Source organism: Bactrocera dorsalis, chromosome 6 (assembly GCF_023373825.1).
Source record: "Bactrocera dorsalis isolate Fly_Bdor chromosome 6, ASM2337382v1, whole genome shotgun sequence".
Lineage (NCBI taxonomy): Eukaryota > Metazoa > Arthropoda > Insecta > Diptera > Tephritidae > Bactrocera > Bactrocera dorsalis.
In genome coordinates, this window is record NC_064308.1 from 35,385,631 (window position 1) to 35,407,241 (window position 21,611).

General features: G+C 37.2%; 2 protein-coding genes across 15 annotated transcripts in view; both read right to left on the minus strand.

Moving 5' to 3' along the window:
* LOC125779311 (uncharacterized) overlaps positions 1-21,611 on the minus strand; it is a 329,486-nt gene that overhangs the window by 218,890 nt on the left and 88,985 nt on the right. The window lies entirely within an intron of this gene.
* LOC105228402 (putative uncharacterized protein DDB_G0282133) overlaps positions 1-21,611 on the minus strand; it is a 170,108-nt gene that overhangs the window by 56,536 nt on the left and 91,961 nt on the right. For all 14 annotated transcript variants that reach the window (XR_007423216.1, XM_049460075.1, XM_049460076.1 and 11 more), the window contains 3 exons: positions 20,670-20,714; positions 20,510-20,586; positions 19,488-19,589 (listed from right to left, as the gene is read on the minus strand). Coding sequence is in view for 13 of the 14 variants with exons in the window: in XM_049460075.1 (XP_049316032.1) it covers positions 19,488-19,589; positions 20,510-20,586; positions 20,670-20,714 (224 nt within the window). In the remaining variant the exon portion in view is untranslated. The remainder of the gene's footprint in view (positions 1-19,487; positions 19,590-20,509; positions 20,587-20,669; positions 20,715-21,611) is intronic.

Here is a 21,611-nt window from a genome sequence, read left to right on the forward strand (position 1 = left end):
AATTGGTATAGAGCTATAGGAAACAACACCATTCTCACCCATAAAGCTTGGCGTTATCGAAAAAGGGGACATGGTACCTCCCTTACAATCTTTAATTATTTTGGTTGTTAATCCACCATATATTTATCTCATTTTCCACCTAGCACGACATTTTGGTTGTTCTTGCTGCAGCGGTTATATGGTAATTTTGGTTGTGTTACGTGCTATTTTTGGTTTATGGAAATGGCAGTTTTATGAAACAAACACAAATTAAATTAAACGTCAATTTTGCTTTGCAATCGAACACGCAAAATTTAGAGGGCAATAAAAATGCGCCTTGCTTTACTGATATATTGATATATTTTGTTTTAAAAAGTGAGTTATTTAGTGAAAGTGATTTAGCGTGTTGGCGAATACCGATTTATGTACATTGGAATTTATCATTCAATTGATCTGCTTCCTTAGTTTAATTCATTCTTTTTTGGAGTTTTCAAAGGTAAGTTATTGGTCCGTAAAACCTTACATGAACTTTATGCAAATGAATGATCATTTCCAATTAGATATTTGTTACGTTGTCAAGAATCAGTACGTATGGTAACACTTCTCGGAGTTCCCAGGCTGCAAGGAGAGCACGAAAATGAACCGCAGAGCACGTCAAAGGGAAAGTGTTATTGAGAGGGTATCACCACGAAATAGACTGCTGGAGAGTAGCACGCACCAGTTAGAAGATGTCAACAAACATACAATCAGCAAGAACGATTGAGAAGAAGGGAAGTTCACAATCAGCAACAACGATCGAGAAGAAAGGAAGTTCGTGCTCGCCAAAGTGATGAAGTAAGATCACAACATGCGATTATTCGACGACAACAGCGGCAACATCTTTCTTTTGTGAACTTTGAACGGGCAGGTTTTCGATATGATCCAAACATTCAATATAGCGCATCTGTTCAAATCGGTCAGATGTCAGTAGTTTGTCAATATTGCAATGCAGTCAAATTTAAAAATGAACCGTTGCCAGAATTGCTTCCACCACCACAGCCATTGTTCCAGCTGCTTTACGGTGAATCTCCTCACTCGAGCTATTTCTTAAAGCACACTAAAATGTACAACGATTGTTTTCAAATGACGTCGTTTGGCGGTGAAATTGTAAATGAACAAAACTACAATCCAACGTTTAACGTATTTTTGCCAAACAATATTCGACAGAAACTACAGAGCTTTCCTCCAATTATACACGTTCATGGGCAAATGTTTCATCTCGCTGGATCGCTGTTGCCGCATCCAGATCAAGAACACAAATATCTCCAAATTTACTTTCTGGGAGATTAACATGATGAAGTAAATCGGCGTTGTGCTATCTTCCATACAACGAAAAGAGAAATAATCGAACAATTGCAGCAAATGTTACACGAACACATTGGCCTCATTAAACTGTTTACGATTTCGTTGGAACGTATGCCAACAGATGATCATAGTATAATCATACAAGCGGACAAAAGACCAACAGGGACACATGAAAGACAATATAATGCACTTACAGTTAGCGAAATATCAGTTGTTGTTGTTGGAGAAAATTTGCAGTCGCGTGATATTGTTATCAAACGTAGAAATCTAAACGCACTAAAACGGATAAGTGAGACACATCTGTCTTACGACGCAATGCAATATCCGCTCATGTTCTGCCGTAGAGAAGACGGATATCACTTAGGATATAAGATGATAAATCCGGTGAATGGTTAGTAAAAAAAAATTTTGTTTGCTACTTCATATAGGTAATTTAAGCTTTTAGGTGTCGAGACAAATAAAAAAGTCAGTTCAATGAAGTTGTACGCATATCGAATGATGATTCGCTAAAACTATGACGACCATTTACTGAGATATGGACGGTTATTTCAACAGTATGCAGTTGACATGTATGTTAAAGTTGAGACAGAACGACTTAATTACATGCAATACAATCAGTCGAAGTTGCGATCTGAAGAGTATATTCACTTAAGAGATGCAATGAATGGTGATGCGGATATTACAGATATTGGTCGACTCTATATTTTGACATCGACATACATTGGCAGTCCTAGACACATGCATGAGTACTCCCAGGATGCGATGAGTTACGTGCGCAATTATGGACGGCCGGATTTGTTTGTTACATTTACTTGCAATCCAAAATGGCCAGACATTACGAATCTATTGCATCCCGGTCAATCACCAAGCGATCGCCACGATGCTACAGCACGCGTGTTTAAACAAAAACTCAGATGTTTGATGGACTTTATTACGAAACAACGTGTATATGGCACTGTTCGATGCTGGATGTACTCATTGGAGTGGCAGAAGAGAGGTTTGCCCCACGCACACATTCTTCTTTGGATGGTGGAAAAAATTACACCTGACCAAATTGATGACATCATTTCCGCCGAAATTCCTGATGTTGAAATAGATCCAGAGTTGCACGAAGTGGTGATGGCCAATATAGTTCATGGGCCATGCGGAGAACACGATCCATCTTCGGTATGTATGTCGGACAGTAAATGCAAAGAACGCTGTCCCCGTGCTTTTATTTCGGAAACTCAAACTGGAAACGACGGATACCCTCTCTATCGGCGTCGCTCACCCGCTGACAATGGCAGAACATTCATCACTCAATTGAAAGGAAAGAATTTCGTGGTTGATAACACATGGATCGTTCCATATTCGCCAATTTTGTCTAAGGCATTCAAAACACATATAAATGTTGAGTATTGCAGTTCAATAAAATCAATTAAGTATGTTTGCAAATATGTCACCAAAGGAAGCGATATGGCGGTTATTGGCGTTGAACGAGATGAAATTAGCAAATTTCAAATGGGCAGATATGTGAACTGCAATGAAGCAATCTGGAGAATATTTTCATTTGCAATTCATGAACGCCATCCTACTGTTGTGCATCTGTCAGCTCATTTGGAGAATGGCCAGCGAGTTCATTTCAACGCAGAGAACATAGTTAGTACAGCGAACGGAAATACCCCCAGCAACCACTTTAACAAGTTTCTTTGCAACTTGCGCCAGTGATCCGTTCGCGAGAACATTGCTTTACTCGGAGATGCCTCGGTATTATACATGGAATGCATCGTCTTTCCCCCGGCGCAACATAACCCTGGCGGTTCATTTTTAAATTTTACTGCATTGCAATATTGACAAACTACTGACATCTGACCGATTTGAACAGATGCGATATATTGAATGTTTGGATCATATCGAAAACCTGCCCGTTCAATGTTTACAAAAGAAAGATTTGTAAAAATTTTGTTAAAGTATGCACAATGAAATTAGGAAAAATCGTTCATATTCTATTAAAACCAATACCGGTGTAATTTTTGAAATGAAAAAAAAATCTATTTTGGGCAGAACGAAGTTTGCCGAGTCAGCTAGTCTTATATATAAAAATGAATCGCAAAATGTGTTGGTAAGCGCATAACTCAACAACGCCTATGGTTCAAAGATGGTTTTTACGGCAAGAGAAATTTAAATAATTATCGGAAACCTCCTAAAAACAGCCCTTTTCGTTTTTTACACGAATTAATTTTTGTTTATTAGTAACGCTGAGGGAACGACTGAACCAATCTTGATGAAATTTTCAGAGAATGTTCTGTGTGGGTCGGAGAAGGTTCAGAAATAAAAAACCTGTATGCTTTTCGTGAGGAAAAGTCGGAAAATTGGACAATTCCAAAAAGTTAATTTTTTCTATAAAATTTTTTTTAATTTCTTTGTTTTGTTTTTCAATTATTTGAATCGTTCAAATTTGTGGTTTGCTTCAAAAATATTTGAAAATTATTCAGTGAAAATGTTTTGTGTGTTGCACACAAAGTGATCAATTACAGATTGAAATTTGTTACGATGCCCCGAAGAGGTCGGGCTAATATCGGTCGGCGTTCTTCTTGGCATCAACATACATTAGAAGCCCAAGGCACATGACCAAGTACTCCCAGGATGCGATGACATACAAGCGGTATTATGGATCGCGGTCAATCAGCAAGCGATCGTCACGATGTCACAGCAAGACTTTTCAAGCAACAGCTTCGATGGATTTTATCTTGAAGCAACGTATATATGGTGCTGTTAGATGCTAGATGTACTCTGTTGAGTGGCAAAAGAGAGGTTTGCACACATTCTGCCTTGGATGGTAAATGATGGTTACTCCGGATCAAATAGATGAAATCATTTCTGCGAAAATTCCTGATGCAGAGAAAAACCGAGTATTATATGAAGTGATAAAAACCATGGACCTTGCGGACGCTAAAATCCCACTTCGGTTTGTATGTCTGACAATAAATGCACGAAACACTATCCATGTGCTTTTCTTTCGGAAACACAAACTAGAAATGATGGATATCCTTTCTATCGGCCTCGCTCACCAGACGACAATGGCAGAACATTTAGCATTCAATTTATAAGCGTTAATATCGAAGTTGACAACACATGGATCGTACTGTATTCGCCATTATTGTCTAATTCATATTCAAAAATCATATAAATGTTGAGTATTGCAGTTTGGTGTAATCGATAAAATAGGTTTGTAATTACATCACCAAAGGAAGCAACATGGCGGTTATTGGCTTTGAACGATACGGTCGAAACGTCAACTGTAATAAAGCGCTTTGTATGATATTTACTTCTGCAATTCATGAACGTTTTTTGACTGTTGTATGGTCAAAGAGTGTATGTCAACCCAGAGAATACAGCACAGCCAGTGGAAACACCGCCAGCAAGAAAATTAGCATTTACGAGTTTTTGCTCATCTTTCGTCAGTAATCCGTTTGCGAGAACAATGCTCTATTCAAAAATACTTTAATATTATACTTGGAATGCATCGTCGAAGAAATAGTTACGCTGAAAGCAAGCCAACCAGGAGATTGATTATTGTACGCGGTTTACCTTTATTTGATTCATTGCGTACTGTGAATGGTACGGTGTGTGCAAGTTTTGGAGAAATAAGCCAGCAATTGCATTTGCTGGATCATGTTAATCACTGGAATAAAAATGAATGTCGCACACTTTTCGCGATAACCATTTTGACATATCAGCCTTCAATCCCGCGTAAATTAAGGGATACCAACAAAAATGACATTGCCGAAAACATTTCATATCGCATTCGCTAAGAATTGGGAATGGGTCAATTTCGGTTGATACTTCCGGTGGTTTGATAGCAATTCCATCTGTTGTTTATCAATTAACGAAAGATGAACTCATCACGAATGTTCGGACATTAGACAAATTATACTACGATTCCTTAAGTGCACGCGCAATGTTAGCTGTCAAAAATACCGATGTTGTTGACTTAAACTGGAAGATTCAAACTCAAATTCCAGGAGACTTGCGCTCATACAAATCGATAGATCGTCTTGACAATAAAGACGATGCCGTGAATTATCCAGTGGAATTTCTAAATTCTTTGGAGAGGCTTGGTATGCCACCGCGTTATTAAAGTTAGATCTGTCGTTATTATGATTCGCAATATCCATGCGCCGAATCTGTGTAATGGAGCCCGACTGATTGTGATAAAGCTGTCAAATACAAGGGGGCAGAATGCTTGATTCTACGAATTCCTTTGAGTTCTAACGATTTGCCATTTCAGTTCCAACGTCTTCCGTTTCCAGTGAAAATTGCATTTGAGATGAAAATGAACAGGACACAAGGATAGTCGTTCAATATAGTGTGTGGCATAAATTTGGAAATGCTATGATTTCACACGGCCAGATATACGTTGCGTGGTCACGAGTTGGAAAACCATCTTTTTTGTACACCGGAACAGAACAAAAAAAATGTTTTTTTGTCAAATTGCGTTACATTGCAAAAAAAAAATGAAATTAGAAATTCAACTTTCTCTTCATTTCAAAACACATAATTTCACGCAGGACAAGGGCTGCTGGGTTAGCTAGTACTTAATAAAATATAAAGATGTCTGTATCAAAAAGAACCGAAATGAGTTATGTGTGGAAATCTTTTAAAGAGGCGGATGCTGTTTTCGCAAAATGTGATATTTATAAATCCAAAATCTTTATATATATAAATCTTCTGACCGTGTGTTTGCATTTGAACTGCTCCTAAACGGATGGACCGATTATGATGAAATTTTGTGTGTATGTTCAAGGAGATTCGAGAATGGTTAAGATTTACAATTTGGTCCACTGGAAAATGTTTTTTAAATTAATTTTTCATTTGTATTTAATTGCTAATTTTAAATGTTTGACCGATGGATGGCGCTACCATCGCAGTGTCCAATATTCAAACCTTAAATTGGCGTAAACGTGCATTAAACAAAACGATGCCAAAGTAAAAGGCGACATCTGTGGATAAAGTTTTTATATTGTGGACAGAGTTGTTCGTTCTTACGGGCCGTCTCGACAGGATAAAATCTATGTCTTACTAACTGGTTTTCCCTGCCTATTGCCTGTGGAGACTCCATATTGCTTATTTCTTAGATTGGTGAAGATCGTGTGACAGCCAGAAAGCATAAGGCAAATTAACAAAATTTTTGTGCAGATAGACCGATAAAATACGGCTCTGTTGTACCAATCATGTGAACTGTTGTACAAATCAAGTAAATACAAAAAATGGACAAATGTACCGATAATTTTATCTGCCACTGCGGGACCAATCACAGTGGCAAATCATTTCAAATAAAGCCAAAATTATGTTTTTTTTATTTTTATTATCCTAGGAATACTTTACACCTGGCTGGAATTTCATTATTTACTGTTTGGCAACTCTATGATTATTAAACTAATAATAATAAATAATTATTAAACTTGGCAGCACTGATATCTGCAAAAACAATTGATGCACCACTGCTCTTTATTCCATTTGTCCGTTATTAAACAAGTCACTACATCTATTGGTGAGTATAAATATTTATGATATGTTTATATAAGTTAGTGGATCGACCCTCATCTCAACTCCCCTAAAGGCATCATTGAATCCGCTCGTGTCTTTTTCTTCATTATTACCATTCATAATCTAATTACGCTTAGCTGTAGTAATTCTAAAAGAAAATCATATATGTAAATGACACCCTACAACAACAATTAGCAATTGATACTGCCCGAACATTTATTGCGGATGACCTTCATTGAAAAGGTATGATAATGGCATGCTGCGTTGGAAAGTTTGCACACGGCTCGCTAAGCGACATCAACTTGCGGTAACTAAATCTATGGAAAGCGTCCGCTGATCGTATACCTGACACCATCAACAACAACCTGTTTTTTCCACTTGGTATTTGTGTAGGCTTGGTAAGCTTAGTTTTTTAAGTGAAAGAAATTGTATCGAATCAGAGAAAAAATCAGAATAAATGTGATTGCCGAAGCGTGCAAATGTCTGGTATTTTTATTAATATATTTATTTATTTACATTTAATATATTAATATTGTTCATTTATTTTTCAGAATATGGATACAGATGAAGATGAAATCTTTGATAATTTGACTACCGCAATATGCGAAAATATATCCAATATGTCTGCAGAACCAACACCAACGCCAGATAAAAAGAGAAAGCGTTATCAAGTTACAACGGCATGGTCCTCGGAAGATGTGTTTAATTTAATAGAAATAATGGAAAAACATCCTTGTCTGTGGGAATATTCTTCATCAGACTATAAAAACCGACAGAAGAGAGAGAACGCATGGAGAGAAGTTGCAGCGAACTCTCATGGCCGTAGCGTTGATGAGTGCAAAGCCAAGTGGGCGAATGTGAAGACTGCAATGCAGTTTTATCATAACCACGACAAAAAAAAATACAATATATGGCAAACTAATTAGTTTACCATATATTGTAAGCAATAAGCTGTCACTTCAGCAGTTTGACAGCGCAGTTTTCATTTCTATGAAAATTTCGAAGAGGCAACATATCCCATTTACACATATGCCGACGGCATTTTCATTTCGGTAATATGAAATTTAGAAGATCGAATATTAAGACGATTGTGTTATGTTATAAAAATAAAGTACATGTTCAAAATAACATTTTTTCAAAAAATTAATATTTAGTTTAATATTGTTAATTTACAGAAAAATTATGGAATGAGCGAAGTCTTAAATTTAATAAACTTATACAAGCATAAATAATCATTTCTCAATTTAAATTTATTATTTTAATTGGTATATAAAATTTATGCCAGAATTATTATATAGTAGTCCAAAAATATGAATTCTTATTTTCTCAGAAATACATTTGTAAAAAAAGGATCTTTATCCTTTGTTATTATTTTATTTTTCCAAGATATACATTTGTGAACAAAGGATCTTTACCCTTTTCTTATTATTTTATTTGTCCCAGAAATACATTTGTAAAGGATCTTTATCCTTTTTTTATTTTCCTCATAAAATATTTAAACAGTTCAAGAGCTCAAAACATGCGCTACATCAGCTACCTACCCGACGGCATTTCGCAATATGATAAAATAAATTTTTCAAGAGCTCAAAGCATGCGCTACATCAGCTCGAACCTACCTACCCTGCGCCTTTGCGCAAATGATTATGTTATGATAACAAATGCCCACATACAGGTTTGGCAATGGCAATAGCAATAGATTTGACAGTTAGTAAGACATAGATTTTATCCTGTCGAGACGGAGCGTTAAGTAATAAATTGGGTCATACAATACATCTATGGGTAGCTATAACATTATCTTCATATCTGCTAACTATTGGAGGGGGTATCTTGACAGGCAATTTACAATTGCAAAAGGTCTGGCATAAAAAGATAGTGGCATAACTGAAGTGTTGATAAAAAGGTCTATTAAAATTTGAGATATACAAAAATCTTTTCGAAGCATTGTACATAGCAATGCAATATTTAAACGGGAACGATGAATACATATATGCGTAAAATTTCAATTGATCCTTCCTGAAAAATAATAAAATTGCTAAATATTAGAAATGGTAGAATAGAACTGCAATCAAATACACAATGCAATGAATTAAAACCTGGCGATAAATAATATACCACGGGCATCCCAAAAGACTGATGCCATAACCTTGCCAGCCGATTTTTTTGTCTTTTCACGCTTGAGAACCGTTTCTTAATATGCAGTCCACTAGGCTGACAATCGATTGGACTCGATTGATTTCACTGATGCACAGCCCAATTTCGATAGTATTTTTACCCCAAAAACCAATTCTTTCTTAACGCACGAAATTCTTTATGATTAATTTTTTTGTAAACTAACACAAGTTGCTTCACCAAAAATGGGATTATTCCTTAAATAATATTTATAATCTAACTAATAGAAATCATATAGATGGTATTAGTAGTACTACCCATGTAACAGTCACAGTAAAACTTGGGCGGGTCCTCTAGTATCATATAAAACGTTAACATCTAATTTAAAAAAAGACATATGGAACGGAGGCATCCCACTATTCAATTGGAAATGGTAATATAATTTTGAAATTATATCAAATTGGTATTGTGAAAATGTTTTTGCAGTTGGAAATTGCGCCAGCGCCGCAAAATGTCCCTGTTACTTTTGAAGAGGATATTCCATCAACTTTGACTGCATTACCAAAGCCTTTAACCCAAACAAATCTTTTAAATGTCGCGCGGTTAAACACAGAAAGTGAAATTACAAGCAAATTATTGCAGCTCTTTACGGTGGATTTGCAACCTTTCTTTGTAGTTGAGGACAAATGTTTTCGGGAATTTCTAGCAGCCCTAAATTCGTCGTATGAAATTCCTAGCAGACGTGTGATTTCAAAATCAATGATTCCTGCATTGTATGAGGAATGTAAACATAAGGTGCGAGAAATGATTAGGAGCGGGGAAAGGTTTTGCACAACCACTGATTGGTGAACATCGCGCAACACGTCTAGTTTCATTGCTGTAACGGCTCATTATGTCTCCGAAAATTTTGAACTAACGTCAGTACTTTTATCATCATCCCAACTAAAGCAAAATCATACAGCTGAAAACTAAGATGAGGCGATACAACAATTCGTAAGTGATTGGAAAATTAACGACAAAATATTGCTAGCTGTTTCAGACAATGCTAGTGTTATAAAAATTGCCATAATTAATAAGTTAGGTTGGAAGAATTTTGGATGTATGGCTCACACAATTAATTTAATTGTAAAAGAATGATTGCGCATTCCTGAAGTAGAACAAGTAACTGATAAAGTTAAGGTAATAGTTGCTCACTTCAAGAAAAGTACTTCAGCGAATGAAACGTTTGAAAATTACCAGCACAACAGCGGTAAAGAACCTCTAAAATGAATTCAACAAGTTGAAACGAGGTGGAACTCCACACTGGCAATGTTGGAGCGTTTTTCGGAGTTAGAGGAAGCGGTAAAATGTACTTTGGTAATTATAAATAAAAATTTACCTATATTAACCGGCGACGAGTAGACGACTGCTATTTTCAAACACCATACAAAAAGTGATTGAAATTTTTTTAAATGGAATTAGAGAACGTTTTAGCAGTTTACAGCACAACAATACCCTTTCGGTAGCTACTTTTCTCGACCCCGGATTCAAATTAGAGGCGTTGACTGATGAATCGGCAGCACATAACACAAAAAAACTTATAAAACGTTATCTAATAGAAATGTAAAGAGAAGAAATAGAAGTTCAGACTAAAAGAACCGAAGAAAATGTAGAAAAATCAGTAAAAATATGGAGTTCTTTTGATAAATACGCTAATGAACATACAGAAACCACATAGTAGCGTAGAAGCAAAAGCTTTTATTGAAATTTAGCGCTAGTTGAAAGATGGGCTGGTGTTCCGTAGTTGCGACCCATTTCATTGGTGGCTGGTGAAAATAAATACAGATATCTTAAAATGGCAGTATTAGCAAAAATGTATTTATTTGTTTTAGTCTCCTCCGTTCCTTGCGAGAGAATTTTTTCCAAAGCGGGGCAAATTGTAAGTGATCGTCGGTCAAGATTTAGCGAAAGGAATACTGATATATTGTTGTTTTTGAATACAAATGGAAAATATTTATAAACATAATATTTAAGCCTTCTTTTTCATTTAATGTAATAATTTTTAACACTATTTAATTTTATCTTTTATGTATATACATAGGCTGCTATATACATATATTTCTGGACTAGGCAACACTAAGTGTTGCCAGGTGCAATCTGACATTTCCATTGGAAAGTTTGACATTTTTTAGCATAACATCACTCAGAACGTTTTGTCATTTAATCGTGAAATGTTTTATTTACAGGGAATTAAAAAATTCATCTCGGCCAAAAAATGGAATTAACTCGTGAACATTTTCGTGCGATCATTTCTCACAACTTTCGACGTGGATTATCACGACAAGAGTGCATCGATGAACTAAAATATTTGTATGGCTATGAAGCACCATCCTACGATCCTCGTATAGCACTGTGAAAACAGGTACAACGAATTCAATCGTGGCCGACGCGCGCTCAAAGACGAATTCCGTGAAGGTTGTCCAAAAACAGCCGTTGTGCCAGAAAACATCGATGCCGTACGTGAATTGATAATGCAAGACCGTCATGTAACATACCTTCAGATAGAGGCATGCCTATGCATTTCCCTCACCAGCATACATTCGATATTGCATGAACACCTGTCCGTAAAAAAGGTTTGTTCTCGTTGGATCCCGCACAATTTGACAACCGCTCAAAGAAAGGCTCGTGTGGATTGGTGTAAAGAAATGCTGAAAAAATACGATCGCGGTGCTTCAAAAGGCGTTTATAAGATCGTCACAGGTGACGAATCATGGATCTATGCGTATGAGCCTGAAACAAAACAGCAATCGACCGTGTGGGTCTTCCAAGACGAGCCAAATCCAACGAAAAAAAAAACATTTTTGTTGATAAATATGCCTATTTTCATTATTAGGTCAGAAATATATATATAGCAGCCCCCGTACTAGCTGACCCCGCAGCCGTTGTCCTGCGTGAAATTATGTGTTTTGAATGAAAAGAAAGTTAAATTTATCATTTCATTTTTGTTTTTTTTGTTCAATGTAACGCAACTTTATAAGCAACGTTTTCTGGTTTCTGTTCTGGTGTACAGAAAAGATGGTTCTCCAACTCGTGAGCACGCCACGGCCGTGTGAAAAACATAACATTTCCAAATTTATGCCTCACACTATGCGACTATCTTTTGGTCCTGTTGATTGCCATCTTAAATGCTATTTTCACTGGAAACGGAATACATTTGAACTGAAATGGAAAATCGTTGGAACTCAAAGGAATTCGTCGAATCAAGCATTCTCCCCCTTGTATTCGATAGGTGCGTCACAATCAGTCGGGTTCCAATACACAATGTCGACGCATGAAGATTGCAAAACATAATAACTCGGATCCTACTTTGAGACGCAAATGATGCGGTGGCATACCAAGCCTGTCCAAAGAATTTAGATATCTTACTCTTCTTTTTTTACTGGCGTAGACACCGCTTACGCGATTATAGCCGAGTCAACAACAGCGCGCCAGTCGTTTCTTCTCTTCGCTACGTGGCGCCAATTGGATATTCCAAGCGAGGCCAGGTCCTTCTCCACTTGGTTCTTCCACCGGAGTGGAGGTCTTCCTCTTCCTCTGCTTCCCGCGGCGGGTACTGCGACGAATACTTTCAGAGCTGGAGTGTTTTCATCCATCCGGACAACATGACCTAGCCAGCGTAGCCGCTGTCTTTTAATTCGCTGAACTATGTCAATGTCGTCGTATATCTCGTACAGCTCATCGTTCCATCGAACATGACCTAGCCAGCAGCTGTACACTCTTATAAAAGATTGTACCTGCTCGATTAAATTCTGCTGCTCGAATAATTTTCTCCAGCAGTAGATAGAAGAAGTCGCACGATAGGGAGTCGGAGCTTTTGGTGCTGCTCAACGTCAGTTTACACAGCCGTATTAGTTTTGAGGGGATACCAAATTCAGACATCGCGGCATAAAGGCAGCTCCTTTTCGTGCTGTCGAAAGCAGCTTTGAAATCGACGAATAGGTGGTGAGTGTCGATTCTCCTTTCACGGGTCTCTTCCAAGATTTGGCGCATGGTGAATATCTTGTCGGTTGTTGATTTGCCAGGACTAAAGCCACACTGATAAGGTCCAATCAGTTTGTTGACGGTGGGCTTTAATCTTTCACACAAAACACTCGATAGAACCTTATATGCGATGTTGAGGAGGCTTATCCCACGGTAGTTGGCGCAGATTGTGGGGTCTTCTTTTTTATGGATTGGGCAGAGCACACTTAGATTCCAATCGTTGGGCGTGATTTCGTCCGACCATATTTTACAAAGAAGTTGATGCATGCTCCTTATCAGTTCTTCGCCGCCGTGTTTGAATAGCTCGGCCGGCAATCCATCAGCCCCTGCCGCTTTGTTGTTTTTCAGGCGGGCAATTGCTATTCGAACTTCTTCATGATCCGGCAATGGAACGTCTGCTCCATCGTCATCGATTGGGGAATCGGGTTCGCCTTCTCCCTGTGTTGTGCTATCACTGCCATTCAGCAGGTTGGAGAAGTGTTCCCTCCATAATTTAAGTATGCTCTGGGCATCGGTAACTAGATCACCTTGGGGGGTTCTACAGGAGTATGCTCCGGTCTTGAAACCTTTTGTAAGCCGCCGCATCTTTTCGTAGAATTTTCGAGCATTACCCCTGTCGGCCAGCTTATCGAGCTGTTCGTACTCACGCATTTCGGCCTCTTTCTTCTTCTGTCTGCAAATGCGTCTCGCTTCCCTCTTCAACTCTCGGTATCTATCCCATCCCGCACGTGTTGTGGTCGATCGTAACGTTGTGAGGTAGGCAGCCTGTTTTCTCTCCGCTGCGACACGGCACTCCTCGTCGTACCAGCTGTTCTTTTGCACTTTCCGAAAACCAATGGTTTCGGTTGCAGCTGTACGTAAGGAGTTTGAAATGCCGTCCCACAGTTCCCTTATACCGAGTTGTTGACGAGTGCTCTCAGAGAGCAGGAGTGCAAGCCGAGTAGAGAATCGTTCGGCTGTATGTTGTGATTGCAGCTTCTCGACGTCGAGCCTTCCTTGTGTTTGTTGGCGTGCGTTTTTTGCTGCACAGAGGCAGGTGCGAATCTTAGCTGCAACAAGATAGTGGTCTGAGTCGATGTTAGGACCTCGGAGCGCTCGCACATCTAAAACTCTGGAGACGTGTCTTCCGTCTATCACAACATGATCGATCTGGTTGGTGGTTTTTCGATCCGGAGACAGCCAGGTAGCTTGATGTATCTTCTTATGCTGGAATCTAGTACTACAGATAACCATGTTTCGGGCCCCGGCGAAGTCGATCAGCCGCAACCCATTTGGGGATGTTTCTTCGTGGTGGCTGAATTTACCGACCGTTGTGCCAAAGATACCTTCTTTGCCCACCCTTGAAGTCGTCAAGCACGATTTTGACATCGTGGCGGGTACATCTCACATAAGTGCGCTCCAAGCACTCATAAAAGGCATCTTTGGTCACATCGTCCTTCTCTTCGGTCGGGGCGTGGGCGCAAATCAAACGATATGTTGAAGAACCTCGCTTTGATGCGGATTGTGGCTGGACGTTTATTCTCCGGAGTGAATAATAGTACTCGGCGACGGAGTCTCTCTCTCACCACGAATCCCACACCAAACTTGCGCTCCTTTATATGGCCACTGTAGTAAATGTCACAAGGACCTACTCGTCTCTGTCCTTGTCCCGTTCACCGCATTTCTTGGACGGTGGTGATGTCAGCCTTTATTTTCACGAGGACATCAACCATCAACCTGGGCAGCGGCACCTTCCCAATTAAGGGACCGGACATTTCAGGTGCATGCCCTCAATTCGTAGTCCTTATTTCGTTTGCCATGGTCGTCGTCAAAAGGGGGGTCTCTCATCCGAGGCTGATTGTTGGTTTTCATTGGGGGTGTTTTTTTACTTGGCGGGTCCAAAACCCAGCGCATAACCCCATGCAGGGAATATTTCGCCTTCTCACTTTAGCTCGCCTTCAAACGGATGTTCTTAGGCCACCCAGAGGATACTTGGTCAAAGACCGGAAGTCGTGAGCTGCTTGAGTCATATGTAAAAGAATTTAGAAATACCACGGGATAATTCATGGCGTCGTCTTCATTGTCAAGACGATCGATCGATTTGTATGAACGCAAGTCTCTCGGAATTTGACTTTGAATCCTAGAGTTTAAGTCAACAACATCGCTATTTTTGGCAGCTAACATTGCGCGTGCACTTAAGGAATTGTAGTTACGATAATTTGGCCAATGTCCGAACATTTGTGATGAGTTCATCTTTCGTGAATTGGTAATGGGAATATGGAATTGCTATCGAACCACCGGAAGTATCAAACGAAAGTGTACCATTTCCAATTTTTAGCAAAGACGATGTAAAATGTCTTTTGCAATGTCGATGTTTATATCGAAAAGTATACGAACTTCATTTTCATTCCAGTGAGTAACGTGTTCCAGCAATTGTAATTGCTGGCTTACTTCTCCAAAACGTGCACACATCGAACCATTCACAGTAAGTAATGACTCAAATATAGTTGAACCGCGTACATTAATCAATATCAACCGAAGGTAGAAACAACCGTCGTTTTTCAGGTGGATTGTGTAAATTCGTCCTAATGCATTAGTTGTTAAGACACCTAGATGTCAATCTACTGATTGACCTGGCTTTCTGCACAACTTTTTTTATCGACGATACATTCCATGTAAAATATCAATTTATTTCCGAATAGAGCAATGTTCTCGCAAACGAATTACTGACGAAAGTTGAGAAAAAAACTCGTCAATGTTAATTTTGTTGCTGGCGATGTTTGCAATGGCTATACTGCATTCTCTGGGTTGAAATACACTCTTTGCCCATTCTCCAAATTAACTGCGAGACGCACAACAGTCGGAAAACGTTCATGAGTTGCAAAAGTAAATATCCTACAAAGCGCTTTATTGCACCACTTTATATAATACTGGTTCTGTCTCTACATTAGGAATTTCCGGAGAAATGATTTCATAAATTTGATCTGGTGTAACCACCATCCAAAGAAGAATGTGTGCGTGCGGAAAACCTCTATCAAACATCGCAACTGTTGTTTGAAAAGTCGTGCTGTGATGATCGCTTGCTGATTGACCGCGATCCATAATTCCGCCCGTATGTCACCGCATCCTGGGAGTACTTCTTGCCTTGCCTTGCCTTGGGCTGCCATACTTTGATGGAAAAAAGAACACCGACCGATATTAGGGCGACCTCTTGGTGGCTTCGTAACAAATTTCAATCTGCAATTGACCTGTTTGTGTGAAACACCGTAAGGTTTTCTCTGAATAATTTTCAATAATTTTTCTTTTGAATTGCCGGAATAAAAAAGCAAGCGACCGAAATTGAACTATTCAAATAATTTACAAATCAAAATATTGAAAAACAAAACAAACAAAAATTGAAAAAAATTGTATGGAAAAAAGTTACTTTTTGGAATTATCCAATTTTATCGAGTTTTCAATGTTTTTAATATGTATTCTGCTATTCGGGGCGGAGACAAATCCAACGAATCAATAACCATGAAAATTGGTTCAGCAGATCTCTGTTCTACGGAAAGGGGGCTTAGGTGTCAAAAAATAATTTTTTTTTTGTTTAACAGCTGTTTCCCAGAAAACTAGTTTTCGCACGTTAGCTCCCTTTTCGTAGACCAGGTCACATATATAGATTTTATATTTGCTGATTTTCTAAAAATTAATTTACTATTATAATTTTTGTTTATTCTAATAAATATGTACTGTTTAATCCAAACAAATACTCCTCTGCATTACTCCCACAAATTACATAAAGTAATGGAGCCGTAATGCGAGGAATATCAACCGCCCCAACTTCATCCAACAGGCGAAAGAGGACAAAAGAAAACACATTTCCTGCGCTTTTTACACAAAAGGCATAATATTATCCCGCCAACACAGCAGCGATACAGAAGTGAACACAACAAGTGAATTCTATAATTACACAAGTGAAATACAAGTGAACACGGAGAGCAAAACGTTTCCAAACAGATTACAACATAAAGTATGCAACACAAGGATGCATACAAAACTGATCAACAATACTCCACAGAGAAGGAGTCAACCCAACACTCAAAACGGATTAATATATTTAAAATCAGAACAATACGTATGTATATTAACACTCAACTAATAATAAATCAATAACAATTAACCACTATTGGAAACAAACACACACCCATATATTTATATACACAATTAAACTCGAAATTTATAACGTTAAAACTAAACGAATATCTTTTAATTAAACGCATTCAGCCCCGTACGTCGACATACCCCGACATGTACATTGTACGTAAATGAAAAAAGGAAACAATTTTGTTCTACTTTCTTGGCCTTTGTCTGTTACAATTTTTATTACAGTTACAGTTTAAAAACACTGCTACTACAAAATCACAGTCACAAGTAACAGTGTTCCTTAGAAGTCACAACATCGCCCATCACTAGAATTGATCTGATTTTATCCATTTTAGCCACAAGAACATACAGTTATTAGAGAGACACGCTTTCTTAATTTCTTTAAGATATCTCACATATAGACCTATATATACGGTCAATCATAGGCTCAATAGGATACATGGGGGCTAGGGGAAGCATTGATTTGATTTTACGCATTTTCGGCACATCGGCACAATTTTATCAGAAAAATAGTCCTTCTTAATTTCAATAATATTTTTCGGATTTGTACCAATATGTTCGGCAAAAATCAATCACTGTGTACCACTATTCCGTAACCGGGGACTTGAAAAGTTATAGTTCGATTTCGATTATTTTTGTACATGGAATGGCATTCCTTAAGGTTAGATTGGCAGTCTGTATTAAATGTAGCATTTTGATATATGGGAAGTAGACGAAGTTGTTTTGTGCTTTTTTTGTTACAATGTCGAAAAAATGTTATGGTGAAAATTGGTAAAGTTGTTTCTGAAAAATATGATATTACGGTGCCATGCCTATCCTCCAATTCTCATACCGGTTCCGCTCTTTCGTACCATCTCTGCTGTGAAACTTAGGGTATCTGTTGGACTAATTCAGACAGTTATCGCTCAAAGTAGTTTTTAACACAACCGTTAAATGGAGAGTTGACGTGATAATCATCTGATTTCATCCATACTCAAAGTGAGTGGAAATACTTTTTCTTAGCAAGTTTGGTTGAAATAGGCATAACGATTTGTGAGATATGCACATTACATACATAATTCCATTAGAGTTAAAAATAACTGAAATAGGTTATGTGAACAAAACTTTTAATATCTGTACAAACACTTTGCGAGAATATAAAAATAAGCGCAAAGTTTTACTAATTTATGCTCCACATATATATGTACACATACACATAGTTATATTTGTCATTTAATCGTGCCAACTATTAACATATGCTTTTAATGAATAATGATACAGATTTGTATGTACATAAACATGATATTTAAACCAGTTAATATTTATAAATACATTATAAATAAGTGATTTATGTACTGCATATACATATGTATATACATATAGTGAAAACTCTACATAACGAAAATCCATCGATAAACTCGTTATAACGTAAAAAATACCAAAATTTTTTTGCTTTGCTTTGCGAAGCGACCGTCTCTGCTTTTCACACAACACATCATTCAGCAATGATGGCGACCAAGGTTTTTTCCCTCTATGCGTCTGTCTATCTGTTGGTTTAAACGCAAACTCCTTCCTTTCTACACCACTACAGCTGCCACACAAACTAATCGATCAAAATAAAGTCTTTGTATGTAAATTTTTTTTCTTTCATAAGTTATCTTTGCACAAATTTGACATCACGAATTATTGTTCAAGGATCTTAGAAATTTGACGCAGATTAATATCCAAGGCAGCGATATAATATCCCCCTTGCTTGCTCATCCGCTATGCAGTTACCAGCGGTTCCTTGATTTATTTCTAGTCAGGAAAGACATTCCTTGACCAGCTTTGAACGTACACTTAGCGAACTCAGCGTTGGTATTACCGGTAATGTATGAAATGAATGCTCACTTCCATAAAAGAGGCAGCACTTCGTAGCAATATGTCCACTGCTGCCTTAATAGCGGCCCTTTTGTACAGTAGTCCAGTAGACTAAAGCTTAAATTGACGGAAAGCTTCTTACAGAAAACTTCCCTCCCCATCAGTGAAAGAGCTCACTACGAATTTTTTTCAGAGACTCCGGCGGGAAGTTTGTTAGAAAAAATTCTGAAGTTAATCAGTTAAAATATGTTATTGGCAAAATAAAAAACGTCCAGCAAAAATTTTTTTTTCGACTTTTTAAAATTTAAATTTTTGAAATAAATTAAATAAAAGTACTTCTTTCTTGAATATTGGTCGTAATATGCCTTCCCTCTGTATAACGAAAACGTTTTATTACTTAAAAAGTATTACCTCTTTGATCTGTTGAATTTCGTTACATAGAGTTTTATGGTATGTCCTAATATGCATGTTTGACATGAATCAGGGCTCGAACATATGGTTCCAAAATTTATATGCATAAATTATAACATTTTCTTACTTACTTTCCAAGTTGCAGCATTGCGCCGGAAATAGCAGAATGTGTTTTGAAACCAGTTATAAATTTCGTTTAATGTTAACTGCTTATCAGGTGACTCTATAATAGACTTGAAATATATTAAAGAAACAGTGTAATCATATAGCAAAAAAGCACTGAAGTAATTTATATATTTAAAATGGGCTCAATTGAAACAAGCTTATCATAGTGATAAAGGTTGTGCAGTTGCGATCACTGATCCTCCTAAGTGTGCATCAAAAGATTCTCATGTGTCGACGAAGCGCTTTCAGCCTATCGCAAATTTGTTAAGGCGGCGACCAATGTAAATTATAGTAAATTCGCCTGGTTCGCAAAGGCATGATAATGCAATACCAACAAGTGTGTGTATTTAGTAGAGTGTCGCCTCCTATCCTCTGTTTAGCAAGGAAGTATTTGGCTCCAAAATAACGCTAACTACAAAAGGGGCGAAGGAAAGAAACGACTAATACGCTTTTATTGCACGTCGAAACTGACTGCTTGAATACAGTACCAGAAAAAAGGAAATAATTACCAATTCCAAAAGCTTTGTTATAAAGGGTAATATGCATTAGGAAGTAGTCACGCTGATTCAATGTCTAGTTTTACATATTAAAAAAAAACATAGCCGATTTATGTCGGTCATCGTACATGTAGAAGTAGTAGCTTGAAAAAATGTGTTAAATGTTTGTGTTTCTTTCACGACTACAACTGTACAATCAACTACAGATAAGTACGTTTCAGTAGCACAATTCGTTTGCGGTTAACATAAATACAGAATTGATTCCGGATTTCCTCAATTTTAAGGAGTTGCGTAAGGAGCAAGAGTTTTAGTTGGAATTGTGGATTAGACTTTAATAATTCATAGAAACTTTAACAAAAAACTATGGTAGAGCTGTTTTGTAACTAATCGGCGATTTAACCGATAGTTGGTAGTACCAGATTCTAATTGCTGTTGATTTCTTTCGTGTTTGTCGGTATTTATAGTTACATAATTATGTATACATAAGTTACCTGCCGTATCAGTGAAGCATATGTGAAAGGAGGTCGTACATCAGCATTTTTATAAAACTCTCGATTTCGGTGTATTTCTGAAAGAATATATAAAATGTGTAAAATTAATTACGAATAAACTAGTAAATCCAGTATTTTCGAATGCACAAAGTATTGTTACCTTGTTGGACATCCAAACCGGCTCTTTCCAACATATAAGGCAAACCTGAAAGGCATTGTAATTTTATTGATTTTTGTTTTTGTTCACTCAACAAAAAAATGTTTGCTTAAAAAAAATAATAATAAAAAGAATCTGAAAGTTAGAATAGTAATTTGCATATACCTAATCTTTGAGTAAAATTATTTAATGCAAACTGAAGCCCACATTTTGTGGCTTTTCCCTTTAAGGGGCAAGTTATATTTGAAGTCCAGACTTTCAACAAAAGCACCTTGAGACACAATTTGAGATATTTGACTCAGCCTTGAATTTAGTTCCCAATATGTTAGAATTTTGCGCACTTTTACTAGTTTTTCAGCTAGTAAGGTTTCACTTATTTTTAATATAGAATTATAATATCTTTAAGAAAATGTATTTGAACATGATTAATTAAAGTTGTAAGGGTAATCAAAATTTTCGAAAAAACGTTTTTTTTATTGAAAGTAATTTTCTTTGAACATTTGAAGTAAACTCGACAAATTCTTTTCAAATTATTCGTTAACTAGCAAAGGGTTCTTAGTCGCTCTGGTATGTTCGAGACCGGCGAAGTGAATCGTAAAACTTACAATAAGTTTTTCACAAACCACAGTAGTTTGAAACTGTTCGGTGGATCAACACAAACAGCCATTCCGTTTTCAATTCGTTTTTGTTTCTTCGAATTTCTGTCAAGTCAAGCCGAAACCTCATTTAATGATTCTATGTTTTTATTTTTATAAAGTAAAATAATTTTCAGACAAAAATAATTATTAATTTTTTTTTTGACTGAATGTAATTTTGATGAAATTACAAGCATTTTTGTACCTGTTTTTGATTGTTTTACAAAAGATTTTCTAGTGCTCAAAAATGTTCCCCGAAATTCAAGTTCGGCATTTTTCATAACTTTAAAACTACTGCACCAATCGTTTT